Source organism: Dermacentor silvarum, chromosome 5, assembly GCF_013339745.2.
Source record: "Dermacentor silvarum isolate Dsil-2018 chromosome 5, BIME_Dsil_1.4, whole genome shotgun sequence".
Lineage (NCBI taxonomy): Eukaryota > Metazoa > Arthropoda > Arachnida > Ixodida > Ixodidae > Dermacentor > Dermacentor silvarum.
The window spans coordinates 53,089,501-53,115,556 of record NC_051158.1 but is presented as its reverse complement, the minus strand read 5'-3'; the positions used below and the strand labels follow the sequence as shown (position 1 = coordinate 53,115,556).

General features: G+C 47.7%; 1 protein-coding gene across 1 annotated transcript in view; it reads right to left on the bottom strand.

Moving 5' to 3' along the window:
• Positions 1 to 5,949: 5,949 nt before the first annotated feature.
• Positions 5,950 to 26,056, bottom strand: part of LOC125945692 (uncharacterized) — a 55,470-nt gene continuing 35,363 nt past the window's right edge. Inside the window, exons 5-7 of the mRNA XM_049667934.1 lie at positions 25,991 to 26,017; positions 20,730 to 20,824; positions 5,950 to 6,071 (exon numbers count right to left, since the gene is read on the bottom strand). Coding sequence (XP_049523891.1) covers positions 5,950 to 6,071; positions 20,730 to 20,824; positions 25,991 to 26,017 — 244 coding nt within the window. The remainder of the gene's footprint in view (positions 6,072 to 20,729; positions 20,825 to 25,990; positions 26,018 to 26,056) is intronic.

Below are 26,056 nucleotides of genomic sequence, written 5' to 3'. Positions count from 1 at the left end.
TTGGTCTTATGACGCAAGAGATGCCGACGGCAACCGGATATCTCGATGGACATCCGGTGACGCTGCTGAGAGATTCCGGTTGCAATACTGTGGTCGTCAGGCGTTCACTGGTACCGGAAAAGAATTTCACCGGTAACATGCGTACTGTTTACCTTCTGGACGGTTCGTCTAAGCAGCTTCCAGAAGCGAAGGTCTACGTAGACTCTCCTTTCTTCCGAGGAACGACGCTGGCACTCTGCATGGAAAGGCCACTCTATGACGTTGTTCTTAGGAACATCAATGGGGTGCTCCACGCCACTGGTTCTGACATGTCACATGACCCGTCGGGTGTTTCAAGAGAGCACAAAGAGTCGGCACCAGCAGAGGAGCCTGTTCGACACCACAGCGTGTCCCAAGATAGGGCGACCTGGAGCGCAGCTACAACAAGGAGAATCAAGGAAACGAAGTTACCTGCTGCTTCGAACGCACTAGATGTGAGTCCACAAGTTCTGGAAGAGTTGCAGCGAGCCGACCATACCTTGGAGGGTTGTTTTTCGTTGATCGGGAAGGCAACGATAAAGCGATCAGAAAACGTAGAATTTGTTTTGACCAACGGGATTTTTTACCGACGCTACAGATCTCTTACGAGAAAGAAAGTAGACCAACTGGTTATTCCCCAAAGCCTGCGCCAGTTCGTCCTTAAGATGGCGCACGAAGGAGTTTTGGCCGGCCACCAAGGTATCAAACGCACCACTGACAGAATACTAGAAGAGTTCTATTGGCCAGGCGTTCAGGCTGAGGTGACACGATTTGTGCGCTCATGTGACATCTGTCAGCATACTGTTCCGAAGCACCTAGTCGGACGCGTCCCCCTAGGGAACATGCCGGTGATTGACACGCCGTTCCAACGTGTGGCGATTGATGTAATCGGGCCACTCTCACCAACATCGGCAAAAGGAAATCGCTATATACTAACAGTGGTGGACTGCGCAACACGCTATCCTGACGCCGTTGCATTACCAAGCATTGAAACGGAGAGGATAGCAGAAGCGCTGGTGGAAATGTTCTCGCGTGTGGGAATTCCACGGGAAATCGTGAGCGACCGAGGTCGACCGTTCACTTCAAGTTTGATGCAAGAACTGGGCAGGCTATTGTCCTTCCGGCATTTGCCTACAATACTAAAGCACCCTTTGGCAAATGGCCGTGTTGAGCACTTTATAGGCCCGTTAAAGCAAATGATACGGCGCATGTGCCAGGAAAGTCCAAAGAATTGGGACAGTTACTTGGCGCCATTATTATTTGCTTTAGAGAGGTGCCTCAGTCCAGTCTCGGCTTTTCTGCTTTCGACCCACTGTATGGTCGATACATTAATAGACCAATGGCGTTACTAAAGTAATTATGGACACGAGCAACTCTTGATGAAGAAACAAAGACAAACTATGGTTATGTTATGGAACTTCGCGAACGTTTACCAGAAACGTGCAGAATTGCTCACGAGGAGCTGCAGAAAGTCAAGCTGCCACAGAAGAAATGTTACGATCGCAAAGCCAAGTCACGTCAGTTCTGCGCCGGAGACAAGGTTTTATTACTGCAACCCTCGGAAAACAAGCTAACTCTAACGTGGCAAGGCCCATTCCCTGTATTAGCGAAACATAGTGCAATAGACTATGTTGTTGATCTTGGAACCCACACCAGTCTGTTCCACATCAACCTCCTGAAAACGTATCAGGAGACACAACCTTCGACGGACACAGTGGGACGCGCAGCTGTCACCTTGAAGACAGAACAACAGGAAGAGGAACCGGAACAACCGTTCCTCTCACTTAATCAGCGCGATACCTACCATGACCTTCGACTATGGACACCTTGGACTATGGAGCGAGAGGTCTGTGGAACGAGAAGCCCTTGTCCTCTTGTGCGCTCTCCAGAAATGCCCCGCAACCAGTTTGTACTTCAGAGGGGTGACCTACCACTCGCCTACAAGAATTGGTAGAATATACAACGGGCAGCGAATGTGTAGGCACGGACTAAATGAGCAGAGTGTCAATTTACAGAGTGAAGTGCGCCTACTGCATTTACTGCGTTTGTGACCACTTCATCAACTACTTATGTACGTGTGGAAAAACTGTTACATGTGAACACTTTGTGCCTTACGGACTGCGAACTTTACCCATGCACGTGCTTTGAAAAGTTGTTTAAATGAAACAACTTTCTAAAGTGGGGGGTAAATTGTCATATGTAAGTGCCGCGAGGTGCCGCTAAAAGATCGGAGCGGCCACCCAAGCTCCGGGAAGAAGAAGCGAACGGGTGCACGAGCACGGCGGCACGAGACGAGCTCGCAGTGTTCGAGCCAGGCGGGCAGCAGTTCGGAGCTCCTGGGGCGAACGAGGCGAGAGGACCTGCCTGGCGAGACGTCCGTGGCAAGGTGCAGAGGATCGCGGAGCCGGGCGTGGACGAGGGCGTCCGAAGAAACAGGGCTCCTGCTGCCAGTGCTCGAGGCGCTGGCTGACCCGAGTGCCGCCGGTCCCTGAGCGGCTGCACCTGAGCTGTGCCCAGCAGCGTTCGTCTGGCACAGATGTTGCTGTGCTAGACGCGGTCCTCACGTGCGACCGCCACACGTGGATTGCGAGCGGCGTACGAGCTGGCCGCCGAGGTCGTGCTGGACAAGGCGTTCCCTGACTGCTGACGTTGCTGCTCCTGAGCGTGCCGAGCCCGAGAACCGTGCTGGACGGGGCCTGAACGTGTCGTCGTCGCAGTCGGCTCGAGCACGGGTGAATCCGCAGCGCCTTTGGACGACGGAAGCGTGAGCCTCGAAACACGGGACTGTCACAGCCCGTTTATAATCGTGTGCTGTGCGTGTGTGGACACACTGACTGCCGTTACGCAGATCATCATCTATCTCTGTATATATAATTTTAGGGTTCTTTTCCATTTTGATAAATGCTCCAAAACGACTCTCTGTCTTTCTTCCGCATCACTGCGCACTAGCGAAAGTGCCGAATAGTCCCAAACCTCACACTCCTATATATATGCTGGCTCATCGGTTGTCTAAGTGCTAAATGTTGCCACGATACACTGTTGTCAATGCTTTTTTAAAACTAACGAACGAGGTAGCAGCATCGTCGCGGCCTGCTTAGAATATGATATATTGCTGGAGGAAAGTCAGCTGTTTAAAATTTAGCTATGCCTTCAGGACGGACTGGCTGATATTTGAATAGTTCACTTGATATTGAATAGTTGATATTTGAATAGTTCACTCCTTGGGCTGATATTTGAATAGTTCACTGGTGCCGTCAACATGAATAAGTCATATGGTATTCCAGTGTATTACCTCCATTGTCATGGTAATACTAATTAAAATTTGTTCTGTATGTGAGGGACAAATTCGAATTTTTGTTCAGGGGTCCTTGCCTGGACATATTGCTACACGCGTGTTGTATTTGGTCGTTTGAACGAGGCGCGCGGGCGCCATCACTCGAGCAAAGAGGAGGAAGAACGAACTGGGCTCACGCTGTGAATCCAACCGGTCAGCGCTGCAACCGCTGCTGTAAATATAATATGTAAATAGTTTTTCATTTATTTGACCCGCGACCACTTGACGGTACCTACGATCAAGCGCCTCCAACCATTTCTGTTATTCAAGCAGCTGTGCGGCAAGAAATTACAAACCTTGGCATCCCTAGCGCCTGCTCTGTCTCCCGACCTGATTCGGGGCCCATTCCAATGGCCACAACCTGCAATGACCAGTATTTTGCTCCCAGACTACGCAATCCTGCTGAATGGCAAACCCCAGATGACAAACCGATATTCTTCCGCTGCCACCGAGTTGGTCATGTATCCCGCCACTGCCGCAAGTCCTGAATGCCGCCATACTGGTGCGGATTCCATGCTCCTCACCCATACGTCGACGCTCGCCGTTATTCACGTCGCCGTCTGTACCCTACTTCTGATGCCCCTGACAGCCGCTCCTCCGTGCGATCGCCGTCTCCTCAACGCCGTTGCTCGCCGTCACCCCAACCAAGCCGCTTTTCCTTGCCAACAAGCCGGATGGAAAACTAGAACATGCAGCTCTTTGAGGTAGTGCTGCATCACGTTCGTCCTGTCCAAATCCTCCGTTGACGCTCCTCACGAACACGAACGTAATTGAAGTAGACGTAGATGGTGTTCCGTTGGCAGCATTGGTTGATACTGGAGTCCAAGTGTCCATACTGAGCCCTAACTGATGCTGTGGCCACAAGAAATGTTCTTACGCCTTCCACCACTCGAGCCGTACGCATCGCCGATGGCGCCACTGTTGCCCACATGACCTAATCTTCGGGCTAGACTTGCTGACGATGTATTCTGCCCTCATCGACTGTTCCGCCGGTACTCTGTGCCTCGAGCTTCCTCTTCTTTCTGACATTCGCCCCGAACAGCCGAACACCTACACTACAGCGTTTATCCGCTTACCTCCAAAAGCCTTAACCTTCGTTAAATTGGCCTCAACGACAACCGTACCTGATGGCGACTATGTCGTCGCACCTATTTTTGATGTCCAGCTGGCGCGCGACATCTCTGTGCCACACTCCGTCGTAACCCTTGCCGCTAATCGGATGTGCCTCCCTATTGTCAATCTTGGCTTGACGAAGCAAGTGTTCCCTGAAAACATAGCGGTGACCACGCTCCGGTCAGTGACAGATGACCACGTCACTGCTTTTGCAGCCGACGCGTCTTCAGATCCTCCAGATTACCCGCAGGATGCCATGAACCTCCACGGCACATTACGTCCCATGGTCGCTCAGGACCTCACAGCTGCTCAAGCAGCCGCCCTATATCGCCTGTTGCTTTCCTAACGCGACATATTTGACACTGGCAATCGACCACTGGGTCAGACGTCCCTTGTTAAGCATCGGATAAACACTGGTGATGCTGGTCCCATTCACCGCCGACGTATTGCGTGTTCACGACAGAGCGGCAAATCATTCCGCAGGAAGTGCCAAAGGCATTGTTGAGCCCTCGTCGAGCCCTTGGGCGTCGCCGGTCGTGCTCGTTCAAAAGAAAGATGGCACCTGGCGTTTCTGCGTTGATTACCGCCACTTAAACCGATCTCTGAAAAAATACGTTTACTCTTTACCACGAATCGACGAAGTTCTTGATTGTCTTCACGGTGCCAAATACTTTTGGTTTATAGACCTTCGATCTGGTTATTGGAAGATTTCCGTAGATGAGCAAAACCAAGAAAAAACCGCTTTCGTCCCTCCAGATGGCCTCAGCCAATTAAAGGTTATGCCGTTAGGTCTATGCAATGCCCCCACCACGCTCGAACGGATGATTGAGTCTCTGCTTCAAGGTTTGAAATGGTCAACTTGCCTTTGTTACCCTGACGACGTCCTTGTGTGTTCTCCTACATTTAACACGCACCATGAGCGCGTCACAGCTATCCTTGACGGCTTCTGCAAGGCTGTGCTCCAATTAAACTAATCGAAATGCCACTTCGGGCGCCAAGAGATTACAGTGTACGGCTATTTTGTCGATGCTTCCTGCGTACAACCCAACCCGGAGAAGGTTCTGAAGTAACGGCTTTTCCTGTACCTGAGTCTGCCACAGACGTCCGGAGTTCTGTGGGGCTGTGTTCTTATTTGAGACGGTTCGTGAAAGATTTCGCAGAAACCGCTCGACCACTCACTGAACTTCTGAAGAAAGACGTGCCTTTTACGTGGGGTTCCCGCCAGGCTGCCGCGTTTTCACGCCTTACCACGATTCTCACCAATCCACTAGTCTTGGCCAACTTTGACCCATCAGCACCTACAGAGGTCCGAACCGATGCCAACGGTACACATTGGCGCACCACGAATGCGATATTCCGAATTTTTATTTTGCCTTCAGAAGAGGCATTATAATGAATGCCGTGGGGGAAGCAACGATTAGTGTAGTAAAGCTTTAATGAAATTACCGAAACACTTAGTTCCCCCTCAGATATGTTTAAAGTGCCTACTCACGTTTACCCCAGCTTCCGTAATTTAAAAGTAAACAGGTGTTTGTAACATCAAAAACAAAGAATCTTTCTCGTAAGTCATATTCACCATATTCACCATCTTCTGCTGCAGAGTTATCTGGAACATTAAGCAACAAAACGGCTTGTTAAAAAAATATTTCAGTTTCACTCAAATTTCTAGCATTAAGAGCGATAGCAAGGTACAGCGTTGCACTGAATGCATTTCATAATACTGGCGTGACGAGATGCACCGCCAGCAGAGTTACAGAGAGAAAGAGAGAGAAAAGTCATAAGGGAAAGGCAGGGAGGTTAACCAGCAGACTTACAGGCGTCGCACTACGCTGGTGAGATGAAAGCGAAGGAAAAACGTCGGCGTTAATCGGTGCCAAAAAAAAGTTTTCAGTCACCTAAGTATCCTTACGTGATTTGAAGGCGAAAGCATTTGAACTTGTCCAAATTATCACCTTAAAATAAAACTCCACCATAATCTACCGTAATCCACCTTGCTCTAATTTATACAAACCTTATACCTCTGTCACACGAGCACGCAAAAACTCTTTTACGCAAGCGGTCTTTCACCAAGTTGAAAAACCTTTGAATGAAGAGGTGTTGCGCAGCATACACACGGCGCCGACAATCTCCTTTTAGTGTTTCCTTCTGTACACGCTACCGAAAGCGTGGCGCGAGCGTTCGAAACAATATCGGCCAAAAATAACTTATGTATCTCGAAATATAAAGTGAAAAATTATTGTTTACACGTTTTTCAAATAAATTTAACATAAGAAACGTTAAGATAAAGATTAATTGTAGTAGTTTAAAGAGCGTCATCACGTGACATCCCCAGCCCGCTCGACCTGCTTACGAGAGTACAGAAGAAAATGAGCATTACTGGGTTTACTACACCTTCTGCGAGACATAAAATTATTTTTATGATGAGCCTAAGCGACAGAAAATTACGCATTTGCTTAGTTTCTTTAATATATAATTACTAGTGCCTACTGGTTTCGAGGCTACTCCTTTTCGGCCGTAAAGGAGATCGGCGAACTCCTCTTCCAGAAAAGACCGCTTCTGAAAAAGAGATCGCTCCCTGTCGTGTGTCTGCGGGCGCAATTCTTTTTCGGGAGAAGTCTTTTCGCTCAAAAGACTTTCGAGTGCACGTGCGACAGGGGTATTAATAAACTTTAATCCGATTTCAATAACTTTAACCAACATTATACCACTTGATGCCGCCTTGCTGTAATGTTTACCATCCTAATCAAACTTATCCACTTTATTTCACCTTAATCTACCGTAATGCGCTTTAATCTACCTTAATACAATTTTGGGAGTTCGGTAGGTCAGTTTCTTGGGTTCGGGCCACGGCGTCCATCCGAAACCGTGGCTGTTCACTGTGCTTTTTCGCCGTGCGAGCCCCAGCAGGTCATAGTCGATCCAAATAGGTCGCGAAGCTCCGAGAAGAAATGAGGTTCAGAACGAATTGTCACCGACATCAGCAAGGGTGGTTATAGTAGCAGCGATGTAAGCGCGAATATGTTTGGAGGGAACAAACATTGGGAAACAAAAGAGCGTTTTTAAAGACGATAGTCTTTCTTGGGGAACTTAAACGCTGAAAATTTGGTCTGTCTGTCTGTCTGTCTGTCTGTCTGTCTGTCTGTCTGTTTGTCTGTCTGTCACCCGATTCAGCCACCCGGCCAAAATTGGACCACTTGCTTACCGCCCACACTACTTAAACTGGTACAGCTGTTCATACTTGTGAACGTTATCGATCACAAAGTAAATATTACGCATATCTGAGGCGCAACATCACTAGGTAAGTATTAGGAGGTGTGTTCCTTTAATAGAAAATACATAGATACGTAACTCTAAAGACCCTAGTTTCTTAAGCTGCGCTGAAAACGCCATGCTATGCGCGTTTTATTTGCAGCCCGTCGCTGCAGCCTCACGTGCAAGCTCGCGCGAGCAAACGCCGCTGGCGCGCAGCGAAGCATAGACCGCTGCATAGACGGAACGCGCGGAGTAATACATTTTAATGGCCGTACTTCTTTCGCAGCTTTTACAGCGTTGCACCTGGCTGATGTATGAAACGGAGTATAGGATGGCTAATTTAGCAGTACAGAGTTTTGAGGCACATAACCGTAATCCGTAGCGTTCATTTAATTAGGAATACATATTGTACTGGTTTTTGCGTTAGTAAATGAAAAATCAATGCGTTAGAAATGCCGTCGAATGCGTTAGAAATGGTGTAGGAAACGCTACGCGTTAAAAGAAGCCGACTGAAGCCGCGGCTCTGCAGCCGGCTTTAAGTCAACGGTAATAAAAGGTCCCAACAGATGGCACGAGAGCAGGGCGAACGCGGTAAATTTGAACTGAATTCAGCAAAATCTTCATTGCATCCATCATGGGAGGAGTGAGAGGGGAGGGGAAGAGCGTGAGGGTTGGGAGGGTGGACAAGAGAGGGTGTTACTTATCAGGGGTGGCAGAAGACTATCGTCTTTCGATGTCATTTGCAGCGAAGCAAGCAGATATGCGGCCAACTTTTTTAATTAAAGCGAGACACGGTTAGATTCAGTCAACAACAAAATATATATTTCTAATCAATTTTACATTCGCGTGATGCAAAAGAAAAGTCAACTCTGTAATGTCATTATCAAGAAATACTGTTTTGAAGACGCCGCGATCACTTGCAATACAATGCAGCTTTTGAAGAGTGCAGAAAAGCGCGCACGTAAAATTCATCTGTTACAATATGCCCCCTCACAGGTTGTGTTATTTTGCTTGTCGATGTTATCCTGAATTTCGTGACGCAGGTATAGTTTCATAGTTTCTTAAACTGTTCAGGCAAAAGTGGTGAGTCACGACCGCCAGGTAATACTTTACTTTAGTTCTTTTCATGCGGCTGCGCTGGCCGATGGGCTTGGTGTCGGACGATAGGACGAGCACTCTACACCTAAAGCGTTCGTCGGCCTCAAAAAAAAAAAAAGTTGTCGCAGTTTCACCTGAAAGGTGAAGCATCAATTGCGATAGCAAATTTGTAGAGAGATATACGGAGTAATGATATTAGCTTTATCAGCTGTATAAACTTGGACATGCAGCAGCACCGGCAACGCGCCGAACTGTTGTCGACGCCGTCGGCATTTTGCCCGCGTTCGCTCAAAATGCGTGCGGCGTTGGTGACTGTTGCCGGAGCCTCTGATATAAATAGGCACTTGGTGCCGCAGCTAAACGTCGCCTCCCTTCCCTCCCCCTTCCCCCCCTCCCCCACGGCCTCTCGCGCATCGGAAGAAGGCGCGTTTGCTCTACATATATGGTGATTGTAAAGGAGGAAAGAGACGCCTACTTCTGCAGCCCTTAAGGAAGCAGGAAAGAGACGCCTACTTCTGCAGCCCTTAAGGAAGCACGGCGCAGAACGCGCGTTTGTTCTCCGCCGTGCGTTCACTCCCCGTGAAAGAGCGCGTCCCTCGCGCCCTTTCACTCGCACATACAGCGTTCGGCGGCGCGCGGCCACGATTTCATCTCCATTGACGTCATACGGAACCTCACGGCGACGGCGACGGCGACGCCGACGGCGACGGCGACGCCGACGGCAGAAATCTGCTTTTGAGTGTCCATATAATTGCTATCGCAATAAAAAAGCACGGCCTGTGCAAGGGTGCGGTTTCGACACCCGTACGGCTGACCTTTTCTGTCATCTCTTTCCGCGCTGCAAGCTCGACACGCCCATCAAGCGGAATGGCGGGCATTTGAAGGGACAGCTCTAATGGCAGGCCACCAAAACAAATTTCGCGCCTTTAAGAACGAAATGGCATTACTTCTGTTTTTAGGGGATATGGCGTCTCATTATTTTTCATTCCACCGGAACTGCTGCTCTCCTCACATAGATGGCGCCAAGTTCCGTGAACCGCCGATGAACCGCCATGTTTTGAACGCATGGGTTTCTATGGAAGCTTCACTACCGGGTATATTTACCTTGACACTGGCACCACGCGCATGTCTTTAACGATAGCGGATAGCATAGTCGGCGATTGCCGAGCGTTAAGGGTCATTGGTGGCGGACGCGTGCGAAGCTGTCGAGACCTCGCCAATCGACACAGCCAAAGAGTGCGAATTTCTATTGTCGAATATCCGACACGACATGCGGGATGCTGCATCGAATAGCATTATTTAGGCGTTCGCGTAGTCGTTACTAATCATTTTTTTTTGCCGTTTTCCAGGAGTGAAGCTTATTTGTTTGGTAGTCTAAGCAGTAGATTCGTGAAAACGATTATACCGATTCCAAAAATGCATCCGAGAAGCGAAATACAATATACTTGATTACTGAAATATTAGCTCTGTGTCACGGCCACCGAGGTTGCGCTTTTCGAGGTTTTGCTGAGCCTTCCCATTACCGCGGAGAGAGCACAATTACAGTTTTGGGCATAGCTGGCTTCTTCTCTGCACCGCGGTGCTCTTAAACGAGGGGTTTTCATGCGTCGGGGAGACTTTCGGGTGCTCCGGTACTATTGCTGCAGCTTGTATGAGGCGAGGAAAAAAAAGCATTTTCCTTGCTGTTTGAGCATTTACTGATTGAGATATGGCAGCTGGCTGTCTACGACGGGCAAAGTGGATACTGACTCCGCATTCTAAAAAGCGTTTGTTTTCCGCACACGCACTTAACTACAATCACGTTGGTATATTAAAGTGGAATGCAATCAAAGGTATCTATATCGAAGGGTGGGGACCTCGAAAATTCTTCGTTATACAGACCACATTTTCGTAAAGGTCCTGCACTCTACGGCTCTCAATAGAGCCAGGCTATACACGTTAGACAAAATTAAAGCTTTTTGTGTCACGGATTCACGAGAGACTTGGTGAAATGCAGTGGTACATTTTTTTGCGCATGTCATCTGAGATAGTGTGTGACTGCAGCCAAACTTATAGCATCGAGGTTCACAGCGTTCTCAGCAGTAAAACTCGAGATCTTCGCAAAGTACGGTTGCGGCTTGTCGATTGCTGCTATCAGCTTCCTTGCCATGGAAATTTTTTCTTTGTTTGCAGGGCCATCATCACCGTAGCCACCGTTGAGATTCGTGTTCTTTCTACCCTGGATGGCTCAAAACACATCGTCGGTCGTCAAGTACAATTACATCACCACGTCATCAACTGCAACTTATTGGTCAGCCGACGCACCCGCTGGTGCGTTATGACAAGCAGCGTACGAGCTGTGTGATTCCTGGAGCAGTGCAGCAGGACTACTTCTCTTATTGGCCCATTCGTCAACAGCGTAGTTAGCGCTGCCGTTAACTCTAGCGCAATGTGGACCTCGGTAACGTCCGTGAAGAGCAGGGGCGGCGCCGCTGCTTCAAATCAGTCGACGGGGAAACTATAATTTCTTTGTTTTACAGACAACTTTATTGTAGTTGTATTTGTTGTAGGGGTATTAACTTACACATGAAAGATAATAATTAAGCCGGGATGTAATCAATCCTTTGTTATACAGGTAATTTTGCTGCAGAGGCGCTCGTTCTAAAGGCATTCGGCTCGTCATGTACCTGAAACACACTATACTTCACAATTTTCCCTATTAGATGTGTGTCGCCTGCTGGTGTCGGTGCTTGCTTTCGTCGGGGAATGTCGGCGTTGTGCTAGGGCTTATAGCAAGACGTAGCGTGATTTCGCATACGCATGGTGTAGTTTATTCATTTGATTTATCGTAGTTGAACACACGGACTTCGATGGGAGTCGAACCCTCAACCTTTGGTGCGAGTTCAACTCATCCCCTTTGGTGGTAATGAGGGCGAAGTTAATTAAGGCAGAGGTAATTAAAATAGAGGTAATTGAAGCATTCGAATCCACGACCATAGGTGGGAGTCGAACCCACAACCTTTGGTGTTAATGAAGGCGAACCTAATTAAGGTTAAGGTAATTAAGATAAAGTTAATTAATGCATCCGAACCCACGACGTCGGTTGGGAGTCGAACACTGAACCTTTGGAGCTAAGAGTTTGGAGTTTAATGCATCTGCATTTGGGCTTTCGCCTTCAAGTCGTCTGAGGGATAAGAAACCCTGTGAATTTTGTATGTATCTTATACTTACCGCGCCTGTCGGCTTTACAGGAGGGCGGTGGGGAGGAGGACTTAAAGACAAGAAATTAAAACAGGTAAACAGGACGTGGGGTTTACGTACATAAGTTTTTATAGTGCACTCATTTAGTGGCGTACACAGAGCTCACACAGATCGCTCGTTTACTAAGATGTGGGTGCACGTTAGAGAACCCCATTTAGCTAAAATTATTCTCCGGCCATGTAAAAGTCAATAGAGTTTCCCAAGTGAGTCGGTGCTGTAGCGAATGTGGAAAAATCCATAAGGTCCGGGAAGCATGTCCCGCAAAAGGACGCACATGCGTAAAATGCGACAAAAAATCATTGCTGCAGCCGCAGGCAAAACCAGGAGCGTAACTCTTGCAGCGAAAAAGCAATAAGTGGCATCACTGGAAGCCAATGCAGACAAACAGGCAGGCGACTTCCGGTTAGAGACATTATCACAAAGGAGCAAGAAAGATGACCGCTGGACTACAATCGTGAAAATTGAAGAAACGTCCGTTGTCTGGAAGCTCGACACACACGCGAAATGCTCAGTCATATCACGCAGTCATCTGAAAGTCACAATCTGCGCTGTCGCTCTAAAAACCTTTTCTGCCTTTCAAAGAAAGCTACAAAATGTATTTGCCTTTATGTGATCGGCCCTGAGGGAACGTTTGAAACGAAATTCTTCGTAGTGGAATGCAACTTATCCGTGACACTAAACGGCTCAGTCACAGAGAAGCTGGGCTGGGTTCGTCGAATTGATTCGTTGAAGCAACAAGACTCCTATGACGTAGTGAAGCCTTATGAAGACGTTTTCACCGGCTGTGAGAAGGTCCAAGAGTACCTCTTTGGACAGCAAGATGTCGTTGTGGAGTAAGATTACAAGACGCTCCAAATGATTTTCAAAAACCCGCTATGTCAGTGCCGTCTCGGCTTGCAGCGTATGCACCTGAACCTACAGAAATGCCATATAACTGCTAAGTGCACACCAAGAAAACAACTCTTCATTGCTGACGCGCTATCACGTTTTCCGAATAAAGCACAGCTCTACGAAGAGTGCGCTCATTTCCATGTTAACGCTATCGCGTGTCTTGAAGTTCCCGACAGGCGCCTGGGTCATGTCCTGCAGGAGACGAACCATGACCCAAGCATGGTACAACATCGCCAGTATGCAAGCACAGCATTGCGCAACGACAAGACTGACGTCACTCCCGAGCAACGGAGCTCCTACTGGAGCTTGCGCGACGAGCTGCATACGCAAGATGGCATCGTGTTCCGGAACAATCGCCTCATTATCCCTGCACGACTGTGCAGCGAGGTACTTGGTTGTCTTCATGCTCCGCACACAAGAGCAGAAACAAATGAAGGCACTTGCTGGTACCGCAACATTATGGCCGAGTACAAACTGCGACATTGAGGATGTAGCTCGACGCTGTCAAACTTGCCAAAGGTACAAATTAAGAAATGCGCGACTGCCGCTACTAAGTCATGAGGTTCCAAGTCTACCTTGGGAGTCTGTAGGAGCTGATATTTGCCATCATGACAGTGCCGTATACATGGTTGTCGACGATTTCTATTCTTTTTTGAAATCAGACCCGAGCAGACGCCACCAGCGAACAAGGTGACTTCAGAATTGAATGACATCTTTGCAACATACGGCTTCCCAGGGTGACTTTGCAATGACAACGGGCCACCATTCAGCAGTCAGCAGTTCAAGGTAAGATTGGTCTGCAACATGTCGGTTCTAGTCCATGTAACCCTCGCTAGAATGGAATGGCGGAACGAGCACTACATGAAGCTAACAAGCTCTTAAGAAGTTGTCATTTAGGCACAATAGAATTTTGGGCTGCTTTGCTTGAGTAGAGGAACTCTCGTCGTGACTCCTCACTGAATTCTTCGGTGCAGAGGATAATGGGCCGACAGACAAGGGGCGCGATCTTGTGCGCGTTCCAAAATTGAACGGAGGCGTTCCGTTCCATCGAGCCGCGCACGATTGGTCAATTTGAACGTCGCGGTTGAAATTGGCCAATCGTGTGCGGCTCGATGGAACGGAACGCCTCCGTTCCATTTTGGAACGCGTACAAGATCGCACCCAAGAACGCTAGCTGCTTCCGGTGCCCACCAGCCGCCTACAGCGACATACGGAGCCACTCAAGACTGTGCAGTGACGGCTCCAAGATATCAGGCGTAAACAACGCCACTTCTACAACAGAGGTACAAAGTCTCTTCCAGAGCTCCCCACTGGCTTGACGTGACAATGTACAGCGCGCCCTCAGGAACGTGGCCCCCTGTCACGGTCGTACAACCGGCTGAGACACCTCGAGCGTACATCGGTGCAACAGAAGGGCGACAGTTTCAGCGTACACGACAGCACCTCCGGCCGATTCCTACTTCTTTGTCTGAACACCACGTAACACCAACATCACTGCCTCTTGAGCGAGCCGAAGGCACCTCCGACTCATCCGAATCTACAGAGCTCCACAGAAGCCAACGCAAGCAGGGAGATTCCCGGCACCATAGTTCTAAAACACTACCTGTTCCAGCAAAAAATATGGTGGGGGATGTGATGTAGGGCACAGTCATGCACACGCGCTTATCCGCCGGGAGCCGGCGCCTTCGTGTTGTGTATATAACCACTTCCCTTCTGGAATAAAGCCTTTTTCTAATGCACCATGCTCTGACGCATCTACAATTTTAGTGCATCATTTTTGTGGCCGGTTTGCATAGACTCAGTTCGTCTTTATAATGCGTTAAAAAAGAAGAAACGTCGTCTTATTTCCCTGGAAATTGAGAGGCCAGGAGAGGACTAGGTTGAAATGCTCACACTAAACTCGTTGATATTGTGCGCGGCAAGCGCCGCCCGGGCAGGCGGCGCTTGCCAAGGCCATCCAAGAAAACTCTTGTGTCAGCCACGTTTCACCACCGCGAAAAGAGGACAGTCGTTCATCGCTCGTTGGATTGAACAAATACTCCACGGTAAGTGATGTCTAACTTACGTGGCACATTCTGCGTATATGACATGCTATCGCCAGGCAGTGATAGCGAAGTTAAGCCTGGTAAGCCGCCGCGATTGCCAACGGACTAGGTATGTGTGCAGCGTCATTCGATGTCAATAGAAAAAGCCAGTCGTCGCGATGACTGCATGCGATTTTGTCGCTTGCCGCTATCCGTAAGAGCTTTCAAAATCGCAAACGCTGAGTTAAACACGGTGTGTTCAATAATGAGTGAGGCGCGGCGTCGCATAAAAAGGTTTCTTCACCAGCCCATGATTCCGTGCCAATGCGGAGCGTGCTTAGCGTGTGTTTTATGTGTTTCAATTTATTCAATTATGCCGTCCACGTTGTGCGGAGCGCTGTTTAACTTACGAGTTACATAACAAAAGGCGTCAGCTTGTTGGCGGAATGCTTCCGTTATATTAAGGGGCGCGCTAACAGTGTGGTTCGCCCATGGGTAATCTGCGGCCAGTGAAGTTACGTGCAGCGCTAGCGCCAGTTAGAAACTTGCCGCAGGCATAAGCTGCACGCTGCGTTAGGTCAGTTTGGCGCGTAATATTTAACTGCCTGAATACGCATTGGGAATTCTTGTTTTGGGCTGAATAAGACTCACCTTTTTTTGCCAATCATTGGCAAAATTGATGTGAACTTATGTCTGATTTTTTGTCTCGTGTTGCGGTTTCCGAGCACGGTGCGAATGTGAACAGGCGCTTTATGTATGGACTCGGTGACTGGTCGAGTGGCGAGTTATGCACCGGAATCGAATATAATGGCTACTGTTGTAGGATTACAGTGGCAGGGACGTTCTACATTGTTGCTATTGGTTTGGTCTCCACGTTTAGTGTTTTTGATATGCCTGTGCGTTTGCTAGTATCAGTTGGCACTTAAGAATTATGTCGTATAAACAGCTAAATCAACCCTCCTCTGTGGGATCCAAGCGTAAGCTGTGCATATTTGCTATTGTAGGGCAGATGGAAATGTATTTACCATCTTGGTATTTTTCGTGGAAAAATACAGTATCAAATTAAAATGTTGCCTTGTAGTTTACCAGTCGTTTGTCATGCAGAAACTATGAGTTGGTCTAATAAACTAATAACGTTATTCTAACTGAAGCTTTTACATGCCTTCAAGAATGTAAAATGCTCGATTTCAAACTGCAGCAAGACCCAAGTCCGTCTAAAATGAACCCCACTGCATACCTCATAAACGAAAATAAGTTCATGCTTTTAGAAAGCTTAGATGCAGGCCGCAGTGAACTGTTTCTTGTCATTCATGAAATGTGGGTAAGCTTGCCATAACAGGCCTTGCTACCCCTTCTTATAATCCCACCCAGTAATATCCATTGAACTAGATGACCATATTGTCATGCCTTGCAAATATGATCCTCAAATTATGGCTTGAACAGTGTCATAACCAGAAGGGGAGGCACAGTGGGCACGTGCCTAGGATGTGTCAAAGGTGGTGTTTGTGACACATCTGAATTCGTCATACAGCTTTGCGCTCTTTGATTTTTTGTAAGTTACAGAAAAACTACATGCTTCACTTTTCAGTTAAAAGATTGCAGATTTGAGGACTTCATATTGTAATCAGCTTAAAGTGCAGCATAAGCAGAGCGTACAGAATTGGGTCTCATAAATTTGGCGGGTTTCTTTAAAGGTGGTTTAGCTCCTTTTCATGTCATGTCCCCTCATTCTTCTAGCACCACATTTGCGTTATTCTTGGCCACTTGTGTACGCCGAGTGTAGTCTTTATACTTGTCTTAACTCCACTAGCTATGTTCCCTTTACTTTGGCGGCTGATTTCTTGTGTTTTAGACAAGCCAAAGAGGCCGAATTCTCTTCAGGAGTTATATTTGTCTATAACGTCAAAAATGAGATGCAGACAACACCACCACTGCTCCCTAGAGGAGGGGATGCGTTTACGAAGTGTGCCAACAATCACCAATATTTAATTTTTCAGATGTTTTGTAACACTGATGCTGGACTGAGGCCTAACGGCCAGTTTTCTTTTTTTCTTTATTTAAGTCTAAAAATTGAAATTGATATGGAAGTTGACTATTATAGTCATTTACATGTTTCACATGCATTACAGCAGAAATACTTAGTGCTAAGGCTTCTCAGGGCCATGACCTTTTCCCTTGACAGTCTTTAAATGGTTTCACAATATTTCCTCGTGTTGATTCCCGCGCACAACATTTTTCAGGCGCCCGCTACGTGCTGACGCGCGTTCCGACGGACAATAACAAAGTTTTACCATACCATACCCGTTTTATATAACTGAAGAAGGCAGCTGCGAGGACAAAATGGTGTCAAGGAGCCAGCTCAGCACGACTCCACATGGTGCAGAGGAGCGCATTCCAAAGCATCAAAATGCGTTGCCATGCAATTTGGACGAGAATATTAAATGTGGGTATACTGGGTGCACCATGTAACTAAATGGCATGAAAACTTTCAAAAACAGTATGTCAGACAAACATGAAAGTTCTGACATGCTCTTGGCAATCACCTTGACTTGGTAGTTTTTGTAACATCCCTGATGGGCAAGTCAAGTATGCTCTCTGGAGACATGCACATAGGAGCAAGTGTCATTGAAAAGTTGGAAATATAGTTTGAAAAACAGCTGATTAGTTTTGCGACAATCAGACCATTACAATATGTATCTGTACGAAATAAACAAACTATCACGTGATGTCTTATGAGAAAAACATTTATACAATAGACAACAAGAATACCACAGCAGTTGTGAAATGTGGCAGTGCGCTGTGGCAATAGCTGTCTACGAAATACAGTGCGTGAGAAAGCACGATGGCATGATCCCGACAGCACCAGGAAATTACGGTCATGGGGGCGCCAACAGTGAAGTCGAACTTCCTGCCAAAAGACTATCAGCTTTGCATCCAACGGCACAGGAGCTATGATAGGCCACTGTACCGCGTTAACACCGAGCGGAGATAGTGCTGGACAACCAAGGCAAGTTGCGCGTTTAGAAAAAATGGGGTGCAGCCCATAACTATGAAAAACTATGTGAAATATACCCAACACTAGCCGTGCGGCTTTACATGAAAATATAGAACACATTTCTAAATATACTGTACTCTCAGTCAGGAGCATCCATACGCTGCATAGGACGTTATCAAACTAGCTGCTGTGTTATAGTATAGATGAAAAAATCTTTCTTGCACAAATTACTTTGCCAGCCTCATGCTTTTCAGCTTATCTGGTTACCTACGGCATATAAGTACACAAGTTTTGTGCTCAAAATGCGTTTTCTGGCCAGTAATGTGTTGCATCTTTTTCTTCAATAGTAGTGCCAATACTTTGCGAGTTCGCGCATGTTCTTTGTCCGATTTTCCATTGTATACTTTCATTTTTTTAAACGTTGCAATTGAAAATAAAGAATACTTCTGACTGCATTAGCGATGAAATATTGAAGAAAATGTATGTATTATTGCAAGATGTGTTGTAAAGTTCATGAAAATATTTGTAATCGGATTTTATGTGTGTATCAGTATGTTTCTCGAAATTTTACTCAGTTTGTTTTGTGACTGTTTTATCATTAAAAAGTTGACCTTTTAAGAAAAAGATGTTTCATTCGAGTGACTCGGCGAGTAAACATCAAATCCAATTCACCAAGCATAATTGCAGGAGCTGCTTATGAAGGAATCAAATATCCCCGACATGTAAGTGTTGTGAATCGCCTCTGATGTGACCATGGCACTACATAGCGAGTGCTTTCCACAACTGGGAGGAGTACCAGCACTCTGCCTGAAGGAGTACAAATACTCTGTTAGGAGTACAAGCACTCTGTTTGGGGAGTAGAAGCACTCGGTTCGAGGGAGTACTAGTACTCTTGTGGAGTGGAGTACAAGCACTGTTGGAGGGAGTAGAAGCACTAAGTTCGAGGGAGTACTAAACTCTAAGAACAGTTGCACCCTTTGGGTGCAACTGTTTTTACAGTTCAATAATCGTCATCTGACTTGCGTGGCTTTCCTTTCTCTAAAGCTGTGCGCCCGTCATTTCTCGGTCACGAACGACAAGAGCGTTATCAGCGTGACACCGCGTTCTCGACAGGAAAGAAGCAAGTGCAGAGTTTTCAAGATAGGAAACGCAAGCAAGACAGATGACGATTATTGTTGTGTGGCAAAAATGCACGCCAAAGGGTGCAACTGTTTTTAGAGTGTAATACTCTTGTGGGGTGGAGTATTAGTACTCTGGAAGGAGTTCTAGCACTTTGTTTAGGAGGAGTACTAATACTCTGTCCGGGGGAGTTGCTGTACTCTCTCTGAGATGGAGGCGTTTTACTCCTGAAGAGGGAGTGAAATATGGGACAAGCAGATACTCCCTCAAAGAGAGTTTCCGGAACTCTCTTTGTTTTCAGAGTGTATGAGGCGCTTACTGAAGTGGGATTCCTCTTTTACACATCCCTAACAGCACTCAGCGCCATCTAGCGCCGCCGCCGCGAAGCCTGCGGGTCGCCTCCGAAATACATGTCGCATCGGTGCGTACGAACGCTGAAGAACGCATCATGCGGCAACCAGGCTTCTCTCCCGCGCTTGTTTTTGGACATGCTGCGCCATCTTGTGGTACTGCTGTGAGGTTTGTGCGTGGCCTCCGAGACTATATGCGTGTTGCGGCGGTGACTGGGAAGGCTCAGAATACATCCCTCGCTTGCCGTACACTCAGTCGCAGACATTCAGTGACCCAAGTTGGCAAAAGGTCGTGAAGAGTGGCACAGACCCAGTGAATTTGTGGCGAAGCCTCCTGATGCTCCTGGTTGCTGTACTTGAGCAACCATTATGACTTAGATTCAATTCCGTTTAGCATCGGATAAATATAAGGGATCTATTTCGTCATTATAGAGCGGCACAGCCCACCCAACACATACTGTAACGTAGGTTGAAGACGGAGGCTGCCAAGACAGACGCTTCACTTTGATGGCGGGCCAGAAGAAGAGCGTGCAGCCAACGCACTTCTTCGTCTTTTATGGCGTCGACCTTTGCGCATGCCTGCCTGCGGTGTGGAAGCCCTACTTCATTGTGTGAATGCCTACTTTCCCAAGTTGGTTTCAAAGACGTTAATTTAAGAGCGGCACAAAATTACTGGCACCTACCCAATGACCCAAGTTGGCATCAAAGAGGTTCACTGAAGACCAGCGCAGCCGAGTGGGACTTACCCAGTACTCAAAGTTGGCATCAAAGAGTATTTTAGAAACGCGGTACCTGCCCAGTGCCGCATCTGAAGTGACCCATGTCTGCGTGAAAGAGATTCATTGGGCGTATGGACACTTTCTCATATACTCAGTGAATCCAAGTTGTTTAGATGGTCGGTTTCCATCCTTTTACTTCGACAAAGGAGCCTGATGTGCTAGTGATTCGTGAATAGGCTAACCAGTGATGGAGGTATTTGGGAGAACGGTTATATACATACATACATAGCTAGATACATGAATATAGGCCCCGGTAAGTGCGTGAAGTGCCCTTAGAATGTTAGCGCATTAAAATATTTCGGGATGAAAAAAGGTTGTAGGTGCTTCAGTGCTCTCTCAGGTGTACATATGAAGGATTGAGGGCTGTTCCCGAATTAGTTCTATTCGTGGTGAACAAATGTCTATAGCATTGGTGGTACGTATTCCTGCTCTCCCACACAGCACTCATAAAGATACAATTCAGGAACTGAGGTCATGCGTATTGTCGTTGGTGTACTAAATGTTCTGAATTCTTACCACGTTGATTGAGGCTGAGAGCGATAGTCACTTGATACTTATCACGAAGGACATCAAACTCTACCTCGCCGTACTGATCAGGTCGAACGGATGTGCTGGTAAATAAAGAAGAATACATTCTTAGACAATTCACTGCGATATTTTCGAAGTGAAACTGAGCTGGCAAGAACCCAGCAAATAAGAGTAGTATTTCAAGAATAATCACGCCATAAACACACCTCACAAGGCACAGCGAGAGGTTACTGACTAGAACAAATTCCACATCCATACACGTTCGCACACCCGCTCAAGGTGCATTGCGCTGTTTAAATACAGTTTCACTTACAGTTTATACCTATCGTCAAATGCTGTTATTTTCCCCCTATGCCGTTATTTCTAAAGGCCCCGATAAGCACGAAAAAAATGGTCCTCACTAGCATGCAGTCTGAATATATTCTAGATATATTTTCGAGAAAATTGCGCGAGTACCTGCATCTTGACGTGCAGATCAAATTGTCTATTCAACGTATACAGCCTCTATTACTGAAGTAACCTTACCACATTAGCCTCAGAAAGTATTATACAAGAATGCTATAATTTTCAATGTACTTGTTTTCAAGGTATACAGGAACTTTCTCAGGGTATTATTGGAGTCTTCCAATTCTTTCCAGAAAACTGTACATTAGCGGAAATCAATAAATCCACTACCCTAATAATTTAGAGGCAGCTGTAGGCTGTAAAACAAATAATACCTGGGGTGCTATGCAGGATGCCCCGAGTTTGGCGAAACTCGGGATCTTCACGAGCTCTGGCGACGCCCCAAGATCAAAGAACAAATGATAACAAGACGAAGTTTGTCCATCGGCATGCCTCCAGTTTCATTGGTTAATCTAGATTCACTCTGGGTGGCTATTATCCCTTGGGCGTTGCCATATGGGCGGTCGACAAACTGGGGCTCACGTGATCATACGGTCGGTGCATGGTCGTGCCTTCTTTCACTTGTTTGCCGTTCCACCGAGTGCAATACAGGCACAAGCAAGTTGTAAAATAAATTCATTTAGTACAATAGTATTAGTCACATTAACGTGGGTTGTAAGCATTTTAATGTTTCCACGATGTACACGGAATGTGTATTAGACTAATTTGTATTTAAATACGTTTCGCGTTATGCCATGAGGGGACGCTCGCCCCCCTCTTTTTTTTCTGGATTCGATTGGCACGGCTCGATACGTGCTTGCTCTAGCATTTCCGAGCACCGATTGGTGTGCGCTTGCTTTTCTCACTGGGTTTCCAACAGATCGCTCGTTGCTCCTTTGCTCTAGATTGGATTGGTGCGGATCGCTACGTGCTTGCGCTCCCATTTCCGAGCAGATATTGGTGTGCGCCTGGTTTTCACACTGGGCTTTTAACAGATCGCTCGTTGCTCGTGCTAAAGAAAAGCTGCGAGTAGCGCGCGCATCCAGCTACAAGACGAAGTGAGCGTCGGCTAGCGCATAAGTGGTTTGCCGCGCGCTTACCGTGTAAGCACACAGGAATGCCGGAAAGCACACATACAAGGGTCAGAAAACTACGCTTTATTTTCTTTTACTTTGCGATACACCTCCATACTGGCAAGCGTCGAGCGATGGCTTCTAACAACCGCAGGAAAGAGTCTTTGTAGTGGCTAGCCCGAGCGATCCGTGGCTTCTAACAAACGCACGAAAGGGTCTTTGCAGCGCACGTGGATGTTGACTGCCACCACATGCATCCCAGGTGGGACTCCAGCATCGGTGCAGTTACCCTGTACCCATCGCTGACGAGGGAGCGCTTCACGTTTTGACAATAACTTTCTTTTTTTTTGCGTGTGAACGCCCGTGATGGGGTCCACAAAGTTCATGCTTTTGTTGACTGTCTACCAATGCGGATTGAGGCATAGCCCCTTTAGCATCCACTAAATTTGGGATACATTTGTATGCGGCCAATTCGTCACTATGAATAATGGTCCCCGGTTGAACATTGGCTGCAATAATGGCGCCTAGCGTCGCCGCCTTTCGTCGGTCGACTTTGAAAGTCGCAGCACCCCTCTGGTCGCGCAGAACATGCCGAAGACCCATGGGCCCCCAACTTTTACACCACCGTAATTTTGGCGGCTGGCAGGAAGTTGTCGCCCGTCATTAGGCGGCCTCGATTGTATACTTTTGCTCGCCGCGAAGAAGGCACTCATCAATTTGCGCTATCTACCCGGGGTACCAAGTGGAGGTCGCGCCAGCAGCTCGTCCTTCGTGACCTTACGGGGGTAGTTCGTCCTGTCGGCGATGGTGTGCTCCTATAGAGGAAACAAGTCGCCGGTCATCTCCTTCAACAGCCATATGTCTACGCTTTTGCTCACGCAGTACGTGAGCCAAATCATTTGCCGCCTGGAGAGGTGGTCGTTCGGACGGCCGAGGCGGTCCGTGTTGGCGAAGTAACGTCCTTCGCCTCTCTGACCGTGCAGTGCAGCTTTACTGTGTAACTGCGAAAACTGATTTCGGCACCTGTTGCATCGGAAGGCAGCCCGGCTTCCATTCTGAGTCTTCCAATATAATGTGACCACTTCGCCTACGCAGGTTGGTTGGCCCGGGTTGAACCCCAGGTGCTCGCAGGTGCCCCAGTACTCCGATGACGACGCCGGACCTGGCCTGGGGCTAGGGCGCGGTGGACGAGCAGCGCTTGAAACCGGAGAGAGCCGAAGCGATCGCACGAACTTTTCCTCCGCAGCCTAGGGCGCGATCTTGTACGCGTTCCAAAATGGAACGAAGGCGTTCCGTTCCATCGAGCCGCACACGATTGGTCAATTTGAACGTCGCGGTTGAAATTGACCAATCGTGTGCGGCTCGATGGAACGGAACGCCTCCGTTCCATTTTGGAACGCGTACAAGATCGTGCCCCTAGTCACATCAGTCTGTGCTCGGAAAGCATAATATGCCCGCCACGCAGTCTCCGCAGACAAGGGCGTAACTCGTCACACAGCCAGCGCACTCACGTTTTGGAAAGGCAAAAACGACGCTGAAACTCTACGTCGCTCATGTAGCTGAACGGGTCCAGATGGTAATACTAACGCTTGCCGCCGCTGGATGCGATGACACAGGCTGCTGCTGCCGCCGCCATGATCCCGAGTTTAACTCGAGAGGGGTTTCGCGATGTACGAGTTTGGCCCGAGTTCGCGTGTCAATCAAAACCATACGTCACGCCCAGAGCGAGGCATGTAACTCTTGTGCGCGCCCACCACGGTTGGGCCACGCCCAACTTATTTTTCGACAACAGCGACGTGGTGCGGAACTGAGAGGCATTAACAATCTTGACCGGCGAAATAAAACACGCACAACGCACTGTCATCGGTGATGTACTCAGCACCACTATATAAAAAAAAAGCGTCGACTTTCGCTGCCTTATGCATATGTCTTCTTGGGCTGTGATGACCCCACAACACGGTTCATTGCCTGCGTTGCGGCTACGTAGCGCACAGCAAATAATTATCCGCACGTCACTGTAGCTGCTTGCAAGGCGTCGATGCGCCGTGGTGGACGACGATCTTGAGCAGTGCGTAGTGTTTTCCAACGACAACGTATCGCAGCTGTCATTTGAGATGGCTGCTCTGTCAATGATATAGTGCAGCAAACACGGTCAGCGGTCAGCGCAAACACACTCAGTGCAATGGCATTTTGTCATCACAAGCACGGCACACTAAACAATTGCAACAGCTTCCTGCGTTCGAAGTCTAATTTCTTAACTGCACACAAGAGCCCTCACCCACCAAAATGCGATTGCTGTGCTGTCGTTACGATATCCATCTGCGATCGCTGTTAGCTCAGCAGTACAGGCAATCGGCAAGCACATTGGAGTGAACAACACACTCAAATTCTGCGCACATGCGCACGGAGGCACCTTCAATGGGCAAGCGGTGACAAGCGACGAACTGTGTCGCTGGGCAGCACGCTCGTGTTCGCAATGCATCGCGGAGACTTCGCGCACGCAGATAAACTGGTGCATTTTCATTGTGCTGCGTCACTACGGACCCAGAATACCGCACAGCCATTTTGCAGCGACAGCCGTTGCTCCCGTCTCTATGGCTAAAGTGTCGTTTCAGTTGGCAAAGCGGCGGCCTTAATAGCCGCCGCGGTGAAGCACCTGCGGTGAACAGCCATGCCGCAGCGCTGCGTTGCCATTCCCCTATTAGACAGGGAATGGGCAGCTCGTTGTCATGACTGACTTTATCGAACATAGCACTGCAGCGCCCCTGGCGACTGCTCACCGCATCAACTCCCTCGTGCGTGTGACCCTCTAGAATGTATCCGCTTGTAAGCTTTCGCCTCACTGTCGCCACTCGCGGCAAAAAAGTACGAACTTTAATAATTCATTATATGTCCGTTTGTCATCACAAATTTACAGCATTCAAAACAAAAAAACCGATACTTTAAGAAGTAAAACGTTGGTTATTTTATTTGTTGTATTTCAAAGTATTCGATTGAGGGAAAGTATAGGTGCAAGAATGCACCGCATGTGCCCTGTTCGCATTCGACGGAGGATAGAAAGATAATGCGCGAAAAAGGAGGCACGCCCTTGACGCGCCCGAGAAAGGCGTGGCAAGCGGCTCACGGCAAGTGTGCAGATAGACAGCGGGGCAGTGACGGTATTCCGAAATTGCGATAGTACGTTGATAACGATACGCGGCGCTGGCGCGTTTTGTTGCACAGTCCTCAGTGCTTGAAGCGCGAAAGCACTGTGCCGCGCAGGGTGCGCTCATGTTGTCATACGCGGATTTATCTCGACATTTCTTTTTGCCTGCTGTTATTGCACGTTCCTTGCTATCTTTGTTCACTGACTGCCATCGAGCAAACTCGGGTAAAACTCGGGTGAACGAGAAACTCGGCGCATCCTGCGTAGCACCCCTGTTCTTGTTTGTTTTTACTACAATTGCTCTTTGCTGCAGAAAAAGCCCGCAAACGACGCGGGATGATGATGATGATGATAACGTTAGCATAGTTTTCACACAGCTACAAATCTTTCAGCTTTCTATATTTGGTGAAGAACAACAAAATGCGGTTTTCTAAGTGTCCCTGCGAATAAGCGCTGTCAGAAATAAACTCCTGAACTATTGTAACCTACGATTACATTAATTGAGATACATATTCATGAGCATGCAGATACATTTGTGAATGTTAATTGTACGTATAAAAGACGCTGCGCATATATGCATTGTCTTCCATATTATTCAGCAACGTAAATCAGTCTATTGTATAAGAAAGAAGTCAAAATTTCCATACCCGTTGGCAACCGAGGAAGGAGCCGTTCTGAAATCGAAAAGAAAACAAAAAATACACAATGGTAAT